This window comes from Trichechus manatus, unplaced genomic scaffold (genome assembly GCF_000243295.1).
Source record: "Trichechus manatus latirostris isolate Lorelei unplaced genomic scaffold, TriManLat1.0 scaffold00053, whole genome shotgun sequence".
Classification (NCBI taxonomy): domain Eukaryota; kingdom Metazoa; phylum Chordata; class Mammalia; order Sirenia; family Trichechidae; genus Trichechus; species Trichechus manatus.
Genome location: NW_004443989.1, coordinates 8,950,094 through 8,970,959, shown reverse-complemented (window position 1 = coordinate 8,970,959; position 20,866 = coordinate 8,950,094). Strand labels below are relative to the sequence as shown.

The following is a 20,866-nucleotide window of genomic DNA, read 5'->3' as shown; positions in this document are numbered from 1 at the left end:
ACACTCATACACTTGGCCTGAGTAGTCTGGGGCAAGGCCTGAGGGACAGAGGGGCGGCCAGGCCCCCGAGATCTCTCCCCACCTGGCCGGGGAGCACATTTGACCACAGGCCACAAAGCTGAGAAACCCAATGCCATCGCACCTCAGGGTCAGCAAAGTACAAAAGGGAACCATATCAAGAAACTGTTTATTCTTAAGTAAACAGCAAAGGAATAAAACCCGTTAGCAGAATAAATATTTCATGCACCAGAACTGAGCATTCAGCGGTTTTCTAGCTCAGAGCACAAGGACCGCCTGTCATAACATGGAGTTCATGTTGCTGTGACAAGTACTGGAACTCCAGCAGGCACCCTGCCTCCCGCAGTACCCGGCCTACATGGGCTGAGGCTGTGCAGGCTAAAGGCAGAGGAGGGCACCTGCCACGGACTGATTTCTGCATCACTGGGTGAGGACTCTGAGGGGGAGGGGCAGCCTCACCCAGCAGACTGGACTAAGCCCAGAGAGAAGCTAAGCTCCACCCCTCGCCAACCCCAGCACTGACCCATGAGAACATTGGAGGAGAGAAGGGACCCACATACGAGGAGTTTGTGAACCAGAGTGTCCAGTGTTTGCCATCCTGGGCAGCACCACAGGGCGTCAAGTGGGAAAGCAGATTAGGAAGCTTTCCACTTGTCCCTGGTGTGTGCAGATGGGGAAACTGAGGCCCAGAGAGAAGGTGTGGTCCCTGATTAACCAGCCAGCCCCCTCACCTCGACTCCCATCCCCCTGCTATGGGTCTTAGTCCACCCCTTTACCTGGGGCCTGGAGGGCCGGGGGAGTGGGTGAGCCCCAGGCCAGAACTGCCCTGGCTGCTGCTCCTGGCCCAAAGCAGCCAGGGGCTTCAGAGACTGGCAAAAAGGCCTCCCAGAGAGTCTTTTATCACGGGGCTGGGAAACAGGTCTATTTTTATTATAAAAACAATAAATCTAATATCTAATCTTTTATTTCAAAAAGAATAAAAAGAAGCCCTACTGTCATTTAAAAAAAAAAAGTCCAGGCTCCAAAGTCTGGGAAGGACAGATACTGATCAAGAATAGAAAGGTCCTTCCTCATGTTCTTCGGGGATACCACCGGGGACTGGGCTTAGTTGCCTTGTTATTCAGGAATGGGGGCCTTGGGCAACTCATTTCCCTCTCAGAGTCTCAGCTTCCTCATGGGCAAAGCAGGATTATAACAGGAAGGTAAAACGAAATGACATGGGCCAAGAACATACAGCAGGACACTGGGCAAACAGCAGGTGCTCAATAGATGCTGCCAGCACTCAATGCCCTGCCCCCTATCCCTCGCCCACATCCAGGCTCACCTGGCACTCTCGGGCCGGTGCTCTACCTCCGCTGGCATCGGGGGGCGGCCCATGTCCAGGTGCTGCTCCAGCACCTGCTGCCGGAACTCGGACACCTGTGACTGCCGGTCCTCCTTCTCCTGCCGTAGCCGCCGCTGCCGCGCCAGCCACTTCTCCTCCTCGTTGGTGCGCTGGATGAGCAGTGCTGCAGCTGCACTGCTGCCAGGCAGCGCCTGGAAGACGCTGTGGCTGGAGATGAGGCTGGGTGCACTGGGGTGTGGAGCAGGCGCCGGGTGCAACGGGTGTGGCACAGGTTTGGGCGCCTGCAGTCCCGCCTCCTTGAGCTTCTCTGTGGGGAGAAACACCATCACGCAAGGCACGGGACTCTGTGCCCAGCCCTGTCAACCACCCAGAGCAGCAAGCGCCCTGCAGGAGGGCCTTTCCCCGGCCAGAACCAGACCCTTGCAAGGGGCCTACAGACATGCTCAGGAAGCACGTCCTGCCTAGCCAAGGGCCTTGAACCTGCCAGGGAGCCAGAGCCAGCTCACACTGCTTGTAAGAGCAGACTGAAACTCTCAGGAACTGCTTAAGCCAGCTGCTAAACACAACTGTTGCTGAAAGTTAGATTGTACAATGAAGTAAATTATGTCAAAAACAAAACTCAAAGCTCATCACTCCAATTTTTTACTACACAGCATTTTCTGCTCTTGAGGGGAGCTACTTTGTGCACCTGTGTGGTGTACACTACGGTGAGCCACGCTCATCTCGTCCCGACTCTGTTCAGTGATGCCGGCCCTGCCGGGAGTGTTTGTGCTGTGGGAATGGCAAACGCAGCAGATTGAGGCCTCCCTGGAAAGCTAGTCCCCAGACGCTGCCAACCCCACCGGCTGGCCACAGCCCTTGCCCATTAACTCCCCCAACAGACTGTGCCCCTGCCTAGTACCTGTGCGAGTCGGGGTCAGCTGCTCCGAGGGCTTGGCCCGCTCATCCGTAGCAAGTCCCCGCAGCACATGCAGCTCGGCTGCGGGCAGGAAGGTGGGCTCCAGTGCCTTGGCAGCCAGCAGTTCCTTCTCGCGGGCCCGCTGCTCCCGCTGGCGCTCTAGCTCCCGCTCCTTCTCGCGCTCCAGCTCCTTCTCGCGTTCTCGCTCCTTCTCACGCTCACGCTCCTTCTCCCGCTCCCGGTCAGCCTCCCGCTCTCGCTCTCGCTCTCGCTCCCGCCGCAGCTCCTCATCCATCTGCAGCCTGAGGAGGAGCAGAGAGTCAGTGAGGTGCATCATGGGTGGGCGGCAGGGCCGGGGTGCCCACGGAAGGGGAGACCCTCACCCTGGCCCAGTTCTCCATGCAAAAGCTCTCTACCCTGAACAGTGATGGAAGGTAAGCAGGACCCCTTTTTCTTTGTACCACAGCATGAAGAGATCAGCCCATGAGACCCAGTTACAGCATTTCCCGAGCACACTGCCATCCCCTTAGCCTGCCAGCTCCGTTTCAGAAAGGGACGAGCCTGACTACAACTCCGTGTTGAAACCTCAACTACCCTGCCTGCATTTTGTGGGTAAAGACACTGGGGACTGAGTGGGTAAGGAGCTGTCCGGCTGCACATGCAGCCGGCTGCTCTGCTGCCGAGGGGCAGCGTGGCCCACATGCAGAGGGCTCACCTCTCCGTGCTGAGGCTGGATAGCCGGTCGGAGTGCAGCGCAGCCAGGGATGAGTGGGCGAGCTCGGGCGGGTAGCGGACCCCAGACAAGTGCAGGTGCATCGCCGAGGGGTGCAGCGGAGGCAGGGAGCCAGGTGTGGGCAGGGGGTAGAAGGGGGACCTCAGAGCTGACAGGCAGTAGGAGTCGTCCATCCTGTGCAGGGACACAGCAGCTGTGAGCGTAGTACACTGAGTGCACCTCAGTTTAAAGACAAGAGAAACAGGCAGAAGCCGGCCCACGCCCTCAGCCCTTCCCCCAAGTGCATTTGCCAGGGTGTCCATCTCACAGCTCGCTTGATATGTGTGTGTGGGGGGTTGGGGGAGGGCGGAAGGCTGCAGGAAGGGACCTCCACCCATGAGTAGCCCAGGGTTTCCATTGACCAGGACCACCAAGCACTGCCTGGAGCTGTGCCAGGGTTCTGAGGCCCATCAGAGACCCGCCAGGCTGGCCTGCACACTAAGAAACCTGGCACGTGGGGCTCCCCTGGGTGGGCACTGCTTTGCCATGGAGCAGAGGACTGCCCCACACACATTCGAGCTCCATGTGCCGTCCACCAGCAGTGATCTGTGCTCAACAGGGCTGACGTGAGGGAGGAGAATGGGAGAGGATGGCTCAAACCACCGGGGGAGCGGGGGTTGGGGGGGTGGTCTCCCATCACAAGGGCCAAGGGGGTGCAGGCCAGACTCAGGCTGGGCACAGGTGGGGGCTGTTCATGTTGTCCTTTACAGATCAGGGGCCCGGACAGGCAGATGTGCAAAGGCAAGGCTGCAGCAACTCTGCCAGGCCCACAAGGTCCGCGGACAGAGTGAGGGGAAGGCAGGCCTGGGCCTGGGCTCACCTGAAGGCTGGGTGTGGGAAGGGGTGCGGGGCCAGGTAGCTGGGATGGTAGTAGGCCGCGGCAGTGGCAGGGTCCAGGCCGAGCGGAGGCAGGGAGGACATTCGGAGGTCCTCGGCAGTGTGGTAGGGCCGGAAACTCCTCAGGTAGTCCTCGGTCACCGTGCTGGGTGGCACCACATGGTGCACAGGCCTCTGCAGGCTGTGGGTGGGGCGGACGGAGACGGTGAACCCTGTGTCCCCCCGCTCCAGCAGAGGGATGCATCTCGAGGACAGGCCTGGCCTCCCGCTGCCGAGATGCTGGCCTGGTGGGGGGTCCAGGGAGGGCAGGGGGCAGCAGCTGCTCCAGGGTCACACAGCCTGGAGGGACCCCTCGGGTCTGAGAACCAAGGACAGAGGGTACAGACAGGGCTGGAGAGCAGTGATCAGCTGGGGCATAGAGTATGGGAGCAGGGGCAGGCAGGCCTGGCCCTGGGGATGGTGAGCAAGCCCTCAGCCTTGTTAAGCAGACCCCAGGCTCCTGGCCTGGTGCTGACCTGGAGCCCGTGTGCCCTCCCCAGCCCTGTCTCCCCCAGCGGCCAACTTACTTGAGTGGCGGAAAGCGGGAGTCCTGCACGACTGAGCTGGGGGAGATCCCAAAGGGGTAGGGGGTGCTAAGAAGGTGGGAGGGGATGGCCGGGCCGCCCGCCTTCTCCTGGGGCAGTGGGGGCTCCACAATGAGGCGCTCCCGGCTGCTGCTGCCGCCCCTCGAGCTGGCATCCTGCTGGGGACAGGGATAAGCAGGTGGGTTAGGGGTTCAGGGCCAGCACAGGTGGGCCCAGACTGTCTTCCTCTGGGCTAACAGAAGGCTCTTGATGCAGTGAGGGCTCTCTTTAGGGGCCTCCTCCGTGGGGCCAGGGCCGCCGAGTCTGCTCATCCCAGGACATGGTACATAGGAGGGGTGGGAGGACAGCCGCTCCTGCAGTTGTGCCAGGTCCCAAGCTGGACTCCAGGTGCCAGCTCTCTGTGCAGTGGGGAACACCCATCCACTGACTGCAAGCACACAGGCATCCCCCAGGGCCAAGCAGGCAACTACTGTGTCACCCAACGCCCCCACACACCTTGCACCCCTGCTGCCCCGTGGAGAGGCCACAGAAAGCTGGCACCGCCCAGGGCTGAACATGCTGGTCTGTTCCCAGCCACTGCCCAAGTGGCCTTGGCACCTTCACATACCCCACCTGCTCCGTCTCCTAGACAGAGAGCAGATGAGGCTTTGATGGGGGAAGGGGACCCCAGGAACACCAGAGAAGGGCTACTCCAAGCAAGAAAGGGATGAAGAAGAGGCCCCGAGGATCCCTAAGACCAGGGGTTGGGGTGCCACCCCGGCCCATGAAGAGGACAATGCAAGCCGTGTGTGGGAGCAACCATAGGTCAGAGGCCACCTGTGTGGACACCCCAGAGAAGGGAAGCATACTGTGGAAAAAGAGCCGCGTAGGAAGGTCCAGAGAGCAAGCGTTAGTCCCAGACGTCACCTGGGCGCAGGCCCTAGGCCTCCCCTCAAAGTGAGGACAAGGAAGACCCAGGCTTCCTAAGCTGTCGGTGAATCATACACCTGTGGCCACCTGCTCTGGGGCCCAGCTGAGCTTTCCAGGAAGCAGAATGGGGGACCTCTGTACGCTGAGCCCCCTGATGCCCCTAAGGCAGGTTTGGTTACCGCAGTCAGCAGAGGAGCAAACCGGGACTCAGAAAAGGGAGGGACAGTCTGTCCTCCCCAAGTCCCTGGTGTGTTCACTGTACCAGGGCACCGAAGCCCAATAACAAGGGGGCCCTAGCTCTGCCCTCCTCCTTGCCAACCTCAGTGGGCCTCAGAGGGCTCCCGGGAAGGTTTGTGGAAACACGGAGACTTCCTGCCTTCCTTGTGCCTCCTTTCTCCCCGGCTCTGCTATGTCTTGTCTGTCAGACTTGCGGACAAAGGGCAGCAGGGGCCCCATGCCCCGAGTTGATCTACGTCCCTGAGTGGGTGCGTGGGAAGGACTGCCGTGGCCACCTTCTTCCAGAGACCCATCCGTCTTGGAATCGACAGACTTGACACCCCAGAACACGCCCCATAAGATCAAAATTGCACAGGTTAGCTAGCGGAGTGGGTGGAGCCAGCGGGAGGGACTTGTTAGTCAAGCACATTCACTCAGCCGGCCCGCTGACAGCTGGTCAGAGGACGCGCCAGTGATGACTGAGAGCTAGGCCCAATGGTCAGAATTCTAAGCAGCAGCAGCATCTGCCCCTCTTCCTCGTGCTCGGCTCGGGCCCCCTCTGCTCATGGTCAGTCCTGTGGGCTCGCAACCTCTGACCTGCCTCCGGAGGAACTCAAGGCTGGGACATGCACACTAATGCCCTGGTCAGAGCCAGATGGCAGCCTGCACCTCCTGCCTCCCAGTCTTCCGGAGCAGTCTACTGCCAGGGCCTGGTGCCCAGGCCCCAGGTCTCCATGCAGCCTGTATGGGCAGGAGATCCCAGACAAATCCCACACGGGCCCTGTGCCTCAGTTTCCTCATTTATCAAACCTAACAACCACAGCACCCCTCACAGCACAGTGGAGTGGCCTCACAGATGCAGATAGGATGCGGGGTGCAGCATCAGCACGGGGGGCTCACACACAGGTACGCCCCCAGCCTGCACCATCACCCTCACCCTCCTGCATGCCCCAGTGACATGCAGAGCCACCTCCTCACACTCCCACCTGCCACGCCAACATCTAGCCAGGCTGGTCAGTGCCCAGTGTCAGCGCAGGGGAAAGGTGTGGGGGTGCCTACACTGTTCATGCACTGACTGGCTCTGACCAAGGGTGAGGAAGGCGCTGCTGCTGTGCTGTGGTCTGGGATGGGTGAGGGGGCAGCACTGTCCTGGACACTCCGGGGAAGAGAAGGGGGTGGTCCTTGGGCCCAAGGCCTCCAGGTGCCAGGGTAGTGCCCCTGATGGACGCCAGGCCCAAAGCAGACTGGACTCCACCCTGGGTGCGCAGGGCCACCCCACGAAGGGCTGCCCACACCTGCCCAAGCACCTCCTGGGCTCGGCCAGCACCCAGCCCTGTGGCCAGAGGTGGTGAGCGCCTGCAAGAGGGCCTCGCTCGGGGAGAAGCTCCCAGCAAACCAGCCCTACCACGACTAAGCGAGGAGGGTCCAGGAGGGGCCTTGCTCAGCTCAGAGCACAGTCCCTTCTCCCCCCTGGCCAAGGACAAAGCCCATGTGAAGGCGGCTAGGCCACAGAGGCCGGGGAGGGGCCAGTGGGCAGGGCAAGGGGTGGGAGAGCCAGACTTCACCTCTGTGCCTTAGGTCTGGCTGGGCTAGCCTGGCCTCTGGGAACTAGGGCAGCTGGCCAGGAGCCCGAGGAGGGCCACACAAGGCAAGGAGGGGCAGGAAGAGCCCTTAACCCAGGCCTGGCCAGCTACCTCAAGTCCCCACAGCTGCAGTGGCCAGGGTCCCCTGCTACCCCCAGCAGGCCGCCAAACATTGGGGTGCATCTGCAGCAGCTCTTTATTATTTCTGAGCAGCCACGGCTGCTAGCGCAGCTGTAGCCGTGGATAAAAGGGGAAAGGAGGGCGGAGGGAGGGACCGCCGTCCTCTGGTGATTAGAGGCAGCTCTACCACCCAGACGGCGGACATGCCCCGTTAGCTCTGCAATCGACGACTCCCTTTAATCCACCTTTCCCAGTCCAGCTCCCCGGAACAGCAGTGACCCCCACGAGGGAGCCCCGGAGCCCAAGAGCCCCCTCCTCCACCCCCAACTTCATGAGGTTCTTCCCTCTCCTTCCCCCATACCCCCCGAGAAGTACGAAATCCTGGTGGAACCTTTGTGCAGGTGATGAGCCATCCATCACCTGCAATCCAGCCCCTCCCCGCTCCCTGCTGGTGCTCTGCATCATTAGCTGCCCTGGCCTCTTTTCAGGGCCCACCGAGGAGAACGCTAGCGCTCAGAGCGGAGCCACGTGGTGAAGGTACTCGTGATTCTTTACGCCTCCCAGAGGGGAAGATTCATGAGACACCCGGTGGGGGAGACACACAACACATGAGCAGGCAGCTGGGCGTGGGGCTCTGGCCTCAGAGCAGCTCACTCCCAGAGGGTGGGAGGGCAGGGCCTGCTGAAGAGCCTTGCCTGGGGGAGGGACGGGACAATGGGAGCTGTGGGCAGCTGTCACCGGGAGGCCAGGCTTGAGCTGGGCCCTGGTAGGACCAGATGCCACTGGGCTGTGACAGGGGAAGAGGGCAGGAGCTGCCACTGCATAAGCCAGAGGACATGGGTTCCCTGAGACTGACTGGCCCTTGGAGGTGGCTGGCAGCAGAGGGCAGGGAGTCAGAGGACCGAGGAGGTCTCACAGGAGCCAAGTGCCTCGGGCTCCAAACCCCTCTGGAGGCCAAGACCTGCGAGTGAGCACACGGCCAGGCCCTGCCTGCTCCTTCTCCAGGACAGTGGGAGACCCCCAGATAGCACATGTGTGAGCAACACCAGCGGGACGCGAGGTGGAGAGGGGCTGCAGCCAGCGACTGGCTGGAGATAAAGCCGGAAGGCGGGCCTGCCACTCAGGCCAGAGATGATGACAAGTCAGGCCACCCTTGGGTCCTGGCCCAAAGCCACCTCCAGGGTCCAGGAGTATCCACTGGGTCTCCAAAATGAGAACCCCCTCCTCATACCTCTCCTCCTGGTGGGTCGGTGGGCCATGCCGTTTTCCTGTCTCAGCTCCCTGCATATTTGGGCACTAGGTCATTGTAACAGCAACTGTCCCTTGACCATGCAGAGTACAGCTGCCACCTTAAGCGCCGTGACACGGCCTCGCACTCTGCATCACAACCCTCCCTGGGCGGGCAGCGCTGCCCCAACTTTGCAGAAGAAACAGACCCACAGGGCGCAGGAGACTCAGCCGCGATGGCGCCAGCCATTGACAGATACTGGCACCCGATGCTCCCCCCGTGGAGGTGCCTTCTCCATCCCAGGCCCCCCCGGCCCCAGCCATGTGCCTCGCGGTCCTCACCTGCCGGCTCTCGCTTCTCCAGACGCCATTGACAGTCTTGGTGGGGGCAATGGTCACCACGGGGGGCGTGCTGGGGACGCTATGGCCCCCTGGTGGGACAATGATGGGGCCCATGGGCACGCGCTTGGGCGTGCTCGCAGGGGAGCTGTGGTTGGTGGCAGGAGAGGACACTGGGGATGACTCACTGCTCAGTGAGGACCCTGTAGAAAAAGAAAATGCTGCGTGAGTGCCCACAGGTCTGTCCGCACCCCCCAGCTCCAGGTATATGTGTGCCAGGCCAGGTGCACCAGCCATGCTCCTGGGAGCTGCCCAGCGACTCCGCCTAGCTGACTGACCAGGGGCCAGGCCTCTCTCCAACCTCCTCTGCCCTCCCCACGGGTCCTGGCCCAGTGTGAGGCACCAGATGTGGACACCCAGTGCCAGCTTCACCCTACGTGAAGGGGAGCCCCCCTCACCTCAGATGGGCTGAGGGCAGGAGAGGCAGGCACCACCCCTACCAAGGCACCACTTTCCAGAACAGCCACAGAGCCCGGAGACCACACCGGATTCTGGGAGGGACCCGCGCACAGCCAGGGTCTCAGTACTGACACCCCAGGGCACACAGGTGGGCATGGTGTTGTGCAGGGATACCCCCTCCTCCACCCAGGGTGAGTGGGGCGCCAGTCAGTGCCTCACCAAGGCTACCAGCCCAGGCGATGCTTGCCCCGAGTGGGGAGAGGCCAGGGCTTCTCGAGGAGCGTGAGCAGGGGGTTGGAACGAGACTAGCGGGGATCCTCCAAATGGCCTGAGATTTCCTGACTGCCTCTAAGCTTGTGGTGGGGGTGGGTCACAGGAAAGAAAAAGAGGCAGCGACCAGCTGGACAGTGGCGCAGGAGTGACCACAGAGGCACAGTGTGGGGGCTGCTGCTGCTGGACCCCAGGGAGGGGGCTTATTTAAGGGAATGCCATTTATTTTTCTATTTTCTTATGACCTAAAATTCATCATTTTATGCGTACAAGTCAGTGGTTTCTAGTACCTCCACAAAGCTGTGTAGCCATCCCTACTATCTAATTCCAGAACATTCCAACCACCTCAAGAGAAACCCTGTACCCCTTAGCTGTCACCCCCATTTCTCCAGCCTACAAGGGAGGTGGCGTGGGGGTGAGACTACAGCTTCGTCCATGCAGGCGCTCTAGGGGTTGTGGGGCTTGCAGGACCCTCCCCAGGCCACGTTCCTGCCACCTGCCCCCAAAACGCAACCAAACACTTAACAATGGAATCAGGAATGCGGCTCCATAGATTTGTGCACAGCTCACACAACTGGGCAGGGTGGCCCTAGAGGAGATACCCAGGCCAGCCAGATCTGCCCCTACTAATCCTGCAGGCCATGCCCCAGAGCCACCTTGCTGCCCCTAAGGTATGACCCTGACTCCCCAGATGGACCAGTCAGCTACTGCCCCCAGAGCCACCTCTCTCTGTGGCCCAAAGCCAGCCACTGCCCACACCCCGACACTAGGTCAGACAGGTTTAGATCCCAGCTCAGCCTCTACAAGCTTGGACACGCTCCGGGCCACCCTGTGAGTAGAAAGAAGCTGTGCAATCACTGGCAGGTGAAAGCAGATAGGACAGCACTAAGTACTGCCTCTCTAGGCAAAGAGAATGAACCTCTGGGGTCGTGAGAGACCCTGGGTTTGGGTGAGTCAGAAGAATCCACTATGACAAGTCAGTTTCAGGATAGCGTGGGAGGCGGGCTGCAGGGCCAAGCCAGGAGATGGGCGCAGAAACAGCCGGCTGGGACTGACCCCTCAGTTCTGGCAAAGCCCTGGGAGCTGGCGTGCCACCATCCACTGTAACAAATGCGATGAAGGAAAGTCCTGGTTGTTTTAAGTCAGGGCGGGCGCAGCCTCCTGAACCCTCACCCACCGCCAAGGGAGTGTTGTGTGCAGCCCCTCAGAAAAGCAGCCATATCTCGCAGAACTAGCCACTCACTCACACTGGCCCGGCAGCCTCCCTCGCCTCTGCCAGAACACGGGGCTGTGTCCACCAGACACCAGAGGCTCTCAGTGCCCTCAACACCATCAGCAGGAGGAGGACACAGTCTGGGGCGTTTTCAGGATGGAGACCCCATGCAGGGTCTGAACCAAGCACAGGGGTGGATCCCAGAAACCCCACGGAGTAGGAAGCCAGACACCCACGGGCATGCCCACAGCATTTCTGTCCACCTAATACAAAAGACGCAAAGCTGACTGATGGGATTAGTCTGGAAAACTCTACGCCGCCTGGGGGCACAGAGTGGTGGGAGGGGCAGCAATAGGTGGGCGCCATGGTCTCCTGATTGGGGGAGGGCTCTATGAGGCTCCACTATGTAAACTCACCCACTGCACACATATGCTTCTGTGCTTTTCCATGTGTTTCAAGATTTCAATAAACAATCTACTTAAAATTTTTGGGAAATATTAGGGATGGCACCTTTCCCTTTAAAAAAGGCATTTCCATGAGATCTCCACTACTGTTTTTTTTTAGTAACAGCTTTACTGATATAATTCCCATACTATATAATTCACTCAAAGTGAACAACTGAATGGCTTTTATACATACAGCGTTGTATAACTATCACCACTACTTAATTGCAGACCGTATCACCCCAAAAAGAAACCCCAGACCCATTAGCTGTCACTCCCCAATTCCCCAGCAGCCATGAACCGACTTTTTGTCTCTATGGGTTTGCCTACTCTGGATATTTCATACAGATGAGATCCTCTAGTATATGGCTTTGCGTTGAGCTTCTTTCTCTCAGCATGATGTTCCCGAGGTCCACCCTTGTGCAAGCGTGTATCAGAACTCCATACCTTTTCATGGCTGTATAATATTCCATCGTGTGGATGGACATGTGTGCACCCGTTCACCTGTGGAGGGACATGTGGGCCGTTTCTGCCGTTTGTCGATGAGGACAGTGCTACTGTGTGTATTGCTATTGAGGCTCACTCACCCACAGCCTTGGGCACACAGCTGCTGAGGGCACCACTGCATCTGGCTAAGCCCTGGCGCTGGGCAGGGGAGGGAGGGCGGAGCCCAATGAAACAAATACATCGAGTGCCACCATCCCACTGAGGCAGACACTGCCAGGAGCCAACATCACGTGTCTCCTGCTGCCGGAGGAGAAGTGGGGTCAAAGGTCCAAGGGGCTCCAGGACCCCCTAGGGGGCCAGGACAGAGAGGCAAGGGGGGTGGGAGTAGCTGTGTTAGACCTGCTGTATGCCAGGCCCCTGGTGGCCCATCCTTACCCCACTTCACAGAGTGGCCAGGCCCAGGGGCCCTCTCCCCACAACCCCCATGCCTCTTGACCTCATCCCCCAGTCACTAGCTCCTATATTTTAAGACATACCCCCACTGTCTCGGAATGGGCTTCCTTTCTAGGTCCTGGTGGGTGAGGGGGAAAGCAACGGGCAGTGGGCGGCCGGCTGACCCTCGCTGAGTGCATTGTGTCATGGGAGGCTGTTGGCAATTAGCGGCCTAATCCCCTCGGAGGCGGGAGGCCATTACTCACCCGCAAGAGCAGTAGCAATCAATACCTTGACAACAAACCCTCCAATTAGTGGGGCACGCGCTTGGCCCCCGAGCCTCCCTTCTCATTGGGGGGCACGCAGGAAGGCCTGTGATCACTGTAATTAACTGGCGTATTCAGCAAAGAGTTAGTCAATGAAACTAATCGGGATTGGAGATGACAGGAACAGAACGCAGCCGTGTCACCCTGTGTCCCACCTCACAGATGAGTGCCAGAGGCTGGCAGGTACGTAATTAACAGCTGAGACCCCAAAGTCACAGGAGGGAAGTGAGGGTCAGGCACAAAACGAAACCTCAAGAGCAAGGGGGGCCCAGCTTGGTGGGGGCTCCGGACAACTGGGCCCCAGGAGCCTTCCCTGCCCAACGAGGACTGAACCAGCCAAGTACACAGTTATTAAGCACCAACTACATGCCCTTAGATGAGACAGTGGTGGTTGGGTGGTAGAATTGTCACCTCTTACCCAGGAGACCCAGGTTTGATTCCCGCACAATGCATCTCATGGAGAGCTACCACCTGTCCATCAGTGGAGGCTTATGTGTTGCTGTGATGCTGAACAAGCTTCAGTGGAGCTTCCGGACTAAGGCTGACTTATGAAGAAAGACCTGGAAATCTACCTCCGAAAACCAGACAGTGAAAACCCTGTGGATCCCAGCGGTCCAATCCACTACCCATCATGGGGATGGCGCAGGACCAGGAAGCGTTTAGTTCTATGGTGCATGGGGCTGCCATGAATTGGGGCTGACTCGATGGCTGCTAACAATACCAACAATAACAGGTGCAACAGGTGTGGGTGAATAAGGAAGTGCCAAGTCCATCTGATGGGGAAAGAAGAGTCTCTTCAACAAATGGTGCTGGGAAAATTGAATTTCCATAGGCAGAAAAATGAAACAGGATCCGTGCCTCACACCACACATGAAAACAAATTAAAAATGGATTAAGGACTTAAATGTGCAAACTAAAACCATAAAATTCTCAGAAGAAAAAACAGGCGATGCTGTCAGGCCTAGCTTTTAACAACGGATTATCAAATATCGTAACAAAAACATAAACAGCAAAAGACTAAAATAAATGAAACCTCATTAAAATTAAAAACTTCTGTTCATCAAGACTTTTCCAAAAAAGTGAAAAAACAAGCTACTGACTAGGAGAATATCTTTGGAAACCAGATATCCGACAAGAACCTAATAACCAAAATATACGTAAAACCTCGACAACTTAACAACAAAAAGAAAAAAGACAAATAACCCAAACGTAAAATGTGTAAAGGACTTGAATAGACATTTCACCAAAGAGGACATTCACATGGCCACCAAACACATGAAAAGATGCTCAGAGTCATGAGCCATCAGAGTGATGCTAATCAAAACCAAAATGAGATAACATTTCACTCCCAGTAGAATGGCTAAAAAAAAAAAAAACAGAAAACAACAAAGGTTGGCGAGGATGTGGGGAAACTGAAACACTTACCCATTACTGGTGGGAATACAAAATGGTACAACCATTGTGGAAAACAGTATGGCAAAAATAGAACTATCATACGACCCGGCAATTGTACTCCTAGGTACATATACCCAACAGACTTGAAAGCAGAGAATCAAAAAGAGACTTGTTCACCAATGTTTACTGCAGCACTATTCACAATAACCAAAGGGTGGAAACAACCTAAGTACCCATCAAGAGATGAAAGGACAAACAAAATATGGTACATATATACAATGGAATACTATTCAGCCAGTAGGAGAAGTCTTGATACATGCTACAGTATGGATGGAGCTTGAAGACATTATGCTGAGTGAAATAAGCCAATCAAAAAAGCACAAATAATGTATGACCTGTGGTGTGATGGATCGCTTTTATATGGCCTTTCTAGCCATGGTCTTGTAACTTCCACATAAGTGATTGGGTGGGACTGTGTAAACAAGGTAATTGTGGCCCATCGAGGGGATTGGTCAGTTTTGCCATCCTGCTAGGCTTAAAAGACAGCCAATTCCAGAGCAGGAGGGGGATCTCATCACCACCAAGGAAGGACAGCCAGGAGCAGAGTGCGTCTTTTGGTCCTGGGATCCCTGCACTGAGACTCTCCTGGAGCCAGGAGACTGAGGGAGAGAGAGCTGTACACCGAAGACAGCAAGATGGTGAGAAGCGACGGCAGAGAAACGGCAGCATAAGTAAGAGACCGACAGGAGATGGCCTGGTGGGCTTCTCAACCCACAGAGTGAGAAAGCTGAGCGCCTTTGGGCAAGAGGTTTGCTTGTGGAGCAGGGTGCCTCTAGGCACTTAGTGGAGCTAGGTTTGACAGCCCACAGAGCTAGAGCTGAGCACTTTCAAGCTGAGGCTCACTGGCAGAGTGGGGTGCCTCGGGGCACGTATCGGAAGAACTGAAAGAGCTTTGTAACACTTGCCTGAGCAGGGCAGAAGCCAAGGGCCAGAGAGAGGCATGCCTGTGGGCATGACTAAGAAGAGGCTGTTCTGATGGAAGAACTGTATCCTGAGCGTTCCTGAACCTGAATTGACCTGTTACTTCCCTAATAATCCCATGTTCCTGAGTATGGTCTGTGAGTTGTGTGTGGCTACTGTAAGGAATTACCGAACCCAGCAGAGAAGTGTAGAGAGTGCTATGGGAGGGATGATTGGGGTCAGAATTGGTAAAGATGGTGGAGAGAGGAGGCATATCTGACCTCGGCCTCATAGGAAACAGCCTTGGGCTGTTGATCTTATTCTCCATCCTCCTTGTACAGAGGAGGTCAGACGCCACTCCCACGTCATTTTACATGACCTCACTTATATAAAAAGTACACAGACCAAAGTCTACCAGTGGCTACTAGGGGTGGGTGGAAGAAGTAAAGAGCGTTAATGGTGATGGAAAAAATCACATTGATTAAGGGCAGGGTTGCACAGCTAGTTTTAGCAACTGCTGTCAATAACTTATACACTATTTATAAAGAGCTGAATTGGCAAAAGGTGCATGATAAACATTATTTTAGGCTGAGTTCTCTAATGAAGCAAAACCAGTGAAGTGTCTACATAAAATACATACAGAGAGAGAGATGTGTTTCGAGGAAATGGCTTATGCAGCTGTAGAGGCTCGTAAGTCCTAAGTCCATGGGTCAGGCTTCTGGCTGGAGGCTTCTCCTGACTCATGCAGTTGCAGGGGCTGAGGATCCCAAGATCAGCAGGCAATATGGTAGGCAGCTGGCTCAAGTCCCAGGAACTGGAGGTCAGATGATTACAAGCTGGATGCAGGATCCAGAGTAAGCAAGCAAGCTTTGCCAGATGTCTGTACATATATTGGATGCAGGCCACACCCCAAGGAAACTCCCCTTATAACTAACTGGCTCATCACATCAGACCACATCATGGAGAATGACTACATCATTACATAACTAACAAACCACTGAAAATCACGGCCCAGCCAAGCTGACACCCAGCTTAACCTCACAGATACATTTACAATGACAAAAAAAAAAAGTACAATAGCCGTGGAAGCTGTTTATGTATAATTTCATGGGACATCCCAGTTGTTAGGTGCCGCTGAGTCAGTTCCAACTCATAATGACCCTATGTACAACACAACAAAACACTGCCTGGCCCTGTGCCATCCTCATGATCGTTATGCTTGAGCCCACTGTTGCAGCCACTGTGTCAACCCATTTCATCGAGGGTTTTCCTCTTTTTTGCTGACACTTTACCAAGCATGATGTCCCTTCTCCAGGGACTGGTCCCTCCTGATAACATGTCCAAAGTATGTTAGAAGAAGTCTCACCATTCTTGCTTCCAAGGAGCACTCTGGCTGTATTTCTTCCAAGACAGATTTGTTCGTTCTTCTGGAAGTCTATGATATATTCAGTATTCTTTGCCAACACTATAATTCAAAGGCATCAATTTTTCTTTGGTCCTCCTTATTCACTGTCCAGCTTTCGCATGCATACGAGGCGACTGAAAATACCATGGCTTGAGTCAGGTGCACTTTAGTCCTCAAAGTGACATCTTTGCTTTTTAACACTTTAAAGAGATCTCTTGCAGCAGATTTGCCCAATGCAATATGTCGTTTGATTTCCTCACTGCTGCTTCCATGGGCATTGAGTATGGATCCAAGTCAAATGAAGTCCTTTGTGGGAAATTATCAGCCTGGGAATGATCTGCACGCGGACACTCCCGAGCTGATAATTTCCCACAGTCCTTGACAATGTCAAACTTTTCTCCATTTATCATGATGTTGCTTATTGGTCCAGTTGTGAGGCTTTTTGTTTTCCTTATGTTGAGGTGTAATCCATACTGAAGGCTGTAGTCTTTGATCTTCATCAGTAAGTGCTTCAAGTTCTCTTTGCTTTCAGCAACCAAGGTTGTGTCATCTGGACATCACAGGTTGTTAATGAGTCTTCCTCCAATCCTGATGCCGCGTTCCTCTTCATACAGTCCACCTTCTTGCATTCTTCGCTCAGCAAACACATTGAACAAGTATGGTGAAAGGATACAACCCCGATGCACACCTTTCTTTATTTCAAACTATGCAGTATCCCCTTGTTCTGTCTGAAAGACTGCCTTTTGGTCTATGTACAGGTTCGGCATGAGCACAATTAAATGTTCTAGAATTCCCATTCTTTGCAATGTTATCCACAATTTGTTACGATCCACACAGCTGAATGCCTTTGCATAGTCAGTAAAACACAGGTAAACATCTTTCTGGTATTCACTGCTTTTAGCCAGGATCCATCTGACATCAGCTATGATATCCCTCATTCCACATCCTCTTCTGAATCCAGCTTGAATTTCTGGCAGTTTTCTGTCAATGTACTGCTGCAACTGCTTTTGAATGATCCTCAGCAAAATTTTACTTGAGTGTGATATTAATGATACTGTTCGATAATTTCTGAATTCTTCTGGATCACCTTTCTCTGGAATGGGCAGAAACACTGATCTCTTCCAGTTGGTTGGCCAGGTAGCCGTCTTTCAAATTTCTTAGCATAGACAAATGAGCACCTCCAGCGCTGCACCCGTTTGTTGAAATATCTCAATTGGTATTCCGTCGTCAACTCCTGAAGCCTTGTTTCTCACCAATGCCTTTAGTGCAGCTTGGACTTCTTCCTTCCATACCATTGGTTCCTAGTCATATGCTAGCTCCTGAAATGGTTAATTTCCAGTTAACTGGCCTAATAGTGTGTTTAGTCCTTCTGTTCTAACTCCTAGTTTATTGCATGGTGCCTGGGATCTTAAAAGCTTGCACGTGGCCTTCCGAGGCACAACAATTGGTCTCTATGTATTCACATATAGAGGAGAGTCAGGAATAGGAGGAGGATATGGAATGTGTGGTTAATTGCCTCCATGAACAACCGCCTCCTTTGCCATGAGACCAGAAGAACTGGATGGTTCCTGGCTGCTATTACTGAACATTCTGATCAAAGATCCACAGAAGAGTCCTGATCAAAAGGGGGAAAACACAGAAGAGAATTTCAAATTCTTATGGACTCCAGGCTTTCTGGAGCCATGGAGGGTGGATGAACCCCTGAAACTATTGCCCTGAGATAATCTTTAAACCTTAAGCCAAAACTATCTCCTGAAGTCATCTTAAAAACCAAACAACAGTTTAGCTTAACTAGTAAAAAAAAGTCCGCATTATGCTCTTTTAAGAAATATCTATGTGGAATGAAATTGACAATGGCAAGTTGAAAGATTAGTAAGAGCCTTAGGTGGCAGTGGGCTTATGTCTATGGGGGAGAAACAACTCAGTGAAGGAGAATGAGAATGGTTGCACAACTCAAAGAATTTAATTAATTGTCACTAGATGGATGTAGAAACTGTTGAACTGGTGTATGCTTTGCTGTGTGTATTTTCAACAACAAAATAAAATTCAGAGAAAAAAAAGGAGGAAGTGCCATGTTAGAGGTGACACCCCCACATACCAGGCACACGCTCAAAGTCTGGCTCCAGGATGCTCTCACCAAATCCCCATGCCCGTAGGAGGCAAATATCCGTATCCTATCCTGAGCACGCCAGAAGCTCGGAGAGATCAGCCCGCGTGCCCAGGCCCCAGAGCAGGGAGGAAAAGCATCATGACTTGCACCCAAGTCAGCCATCCCCACGCACTCCGTCTGTCTGTCTTGGCCTGGGATCACGTCCGGCCTAGGAGCCCGAGTCCTAGCAACAGCCAGGGTGCCTGCGCCCCTGTCTGAGAGTGGACACCCGGACCCACTGGCTGGCTTGGTGACCCCACAGCCAGCTTGTCTGTGCTGAGAACGCTCCTTAGAGTTGCAGGAAAAATGAAATTCCAACGAAGCACACTGAATTTGTGGGTCAGGCATGGTACATGACAAGGAGCCCTATGGAGGGGGCGGACTTCTCCCCCTCTCCTCCCTCCTTCCTTGGAGCAGACAGCCAGTGCGTAGCTAGTCTGAACTGCATTTTCAGCTGTGCCCCCCGAGACTCAAAGTGGAGAACAGGCTAGCCTGAGCAGCAGTGGGAGAGCTTGATGCGGTGGCTCGAAATGAGAAGGGTCTTTCAGAAGCAGGGCAGGGCGTGGGGGCTCAAAGGTGCCGCGGAGATGCACACAGTGTCAGGCCGCTGACACTGATGAAGGCTGACGTGAACATGGCCGACACAGGACGAGGCGGCGGCTGTAATGGCAGCTTTCCGGAGGGGAGGATGACCCACCCACTGCCACCATCCCACCCGCTCCGATGCAGGGACGGGACCCAGAACCTCTTGCTGTTAAGGAACCTGTTCCCAGATACCAAGGAGGCTATACATAGCAGGCGCTAGGTGTGTGGGGTCTGTCCTCCCTGTTTTCCTGGGGGTACAGAGGTGGGGGTAATGGGAGAGGGGCTCCACCTGCCGAAGTAGCTGATGTTGGCTGCCAGGGGCACTGCCAAGTGACCTCTTGGCTCAAGGGGAGCCAGCTGGCCTGGCCACCAGGTAGCCCAGGAAGCCAGGCAGGGGTCAGGCCCATGTAGGGTCAGTCCAGACTAGCAGCTCCCACTTGGGAGCTGTGCTCTGGCAGGGGCAGTGGGATGCTGCAGTGTTTTAGGATCTGCATCTTTGGATTTTTAACCCAGGTATGAATCTCCTCTCTGTTGCTTCCAACCCAGGACCTGGGTGAGCTTGGAGCAAAGTGGATGTCATAACAGGACCGACGGTGTGCTGAGAAGTGGAGAGAGAAGATGAGAGCTTGGTACAGAGCAGGCGCCCAGTAACTGGCCTGTCACGGCAAAGGAGGAGACTCCCCAGCTGGGTCCAGGAGGAAGCAGAGGAGGAGGAACAGGTGTGCCACCCTATTACTCAGCCATGAAAAGGAGTGACATCCTGATACACGCTACAATGCAAATAAACCCCGAAAATGTCACACCCGGTGAGAGAAGCCAGGCAGAGAAGACCACGGGTTATAGGACCCCGTTTGTAAGAAACGTCCAGAACAAATCAACAAGAGAGAAGGCAGACTGGTGGTTGCTTGGGGCTGGGGGGTGATGCTAAGGGGAAAGCGGGGCTACTTTTCAGAGCGGGAGCAATGAAAATGTTCCAGAATCAGTGGTGATGATTACACATATCCGTGAATATACTAAAAACCAGTGAACTGCACATTTTAATGAATTTCGTAGTGCGTGACTTACACCTCAGTAACGACAACAAAATTAAAAATTAACAACTCCAGCCACCCTGCCAAGAAGCCCTGGGTGGCACCAACAGTTAAGCGCTCAGCTGAGGTTAGTGGTTCAAACCCACCAACCACTCCGGGGGAGAAAAGACCTAGCAATCCGCTTCCATATAGATTAGAGCCTAGGAACCCCTCTTGGGCAGTTAGCTCTACTCTGTCACATGGGATTGCTGTGAGTTGGAATCAACTCAACGGCACACAACAATAAAGCCACCCTCCCAAATCCAAGTCTACCAAAGGCCACCCGTTGGTGCTCTCGTGGTTCTGGGTGGGGAGTTTCGGCAGGAAAGCTGGGGCCCACAAGCACCCACCACGCACCCTGCTCCCCCCACGCTCTGGAAGCTTCCCAGGGGAGGCAGAGTCTGCCACTCCGCCCCTTACAGGGCTCCCAGACCTGACCCCCCAAAACACCGAGCAGGTCCCAGGCTCAGGAAGAGGGCTTCCACTTGGAATGCAGTCCTAATTCCAGTTCTCCAAGTCCACTTGGAAAGGTGACACAGGGGCCACATCCCCCTGGCTGTGTGGCCTCAGTGTAGTAACGTGACTTCTCTGAGCCTCAGTCTCCCCACCTGTGCATTGGGGCTGTACTTGGGGCTATCAGCCCACTCCACAGACAAGGGTGACGCAGGGACAGAGTCGGGATGACTCTGTGAGCGAATGGGCATCAGCACGGGGTCTGGCCGAGAAGGAGCAACCTTGGGTGTCCCTCTCATTTTCCCATGCCAAAGTCAACTGGGGCTGAGCAGATGGAAAACTGCAAACTGGGGTCAGAGATGGGCTTGAACTGCTCAGAAAGGCTAGGGTTCTCTCTTAAGAGACCCCAGG

At 55.1% G+C, this 20,866-nt stretch overlaps 1 protein-coding gene across 1 annotated transcript in view; it reads right to left on the bottom strand.

The window, feature by feature from the left end:
* GSE1 (Gse1 coiled-coil protein) overlaps positions 1–20,866 on the bottom strand; it is a 121,602-nt gene that overhangs the window by 13,629 nt on the left and 87,107 nt on the right. The window contains exons 2-7 of the mRNA XM_023732552.1: positions 8,852–9,051; positions 4,437–4,609; positions 3,854–4,051; positions 2,977–3,168; positions 2,265–2,563; positions 1,343–1,670 (exon numbers count right to left, since the gene is read on the bottom strand). Coding sequence (XP_023588320.1) covers positions 1,343–1,670; positions 2,265–2,563; positions 2,977–3,168; positions 3,854–4,051; positions 4,437–4,609; positions 8,852–9,051 — 1,390 coding nt within the window. The remainder of the gene's footprint in view (positions 1–1,342; positions 1,671–2,264; positions 2,564–2,976; positions 3,169–3,853; positions 4,052–4,436; positions 4,610–8,851; positions 9,052–20,866) is intronic.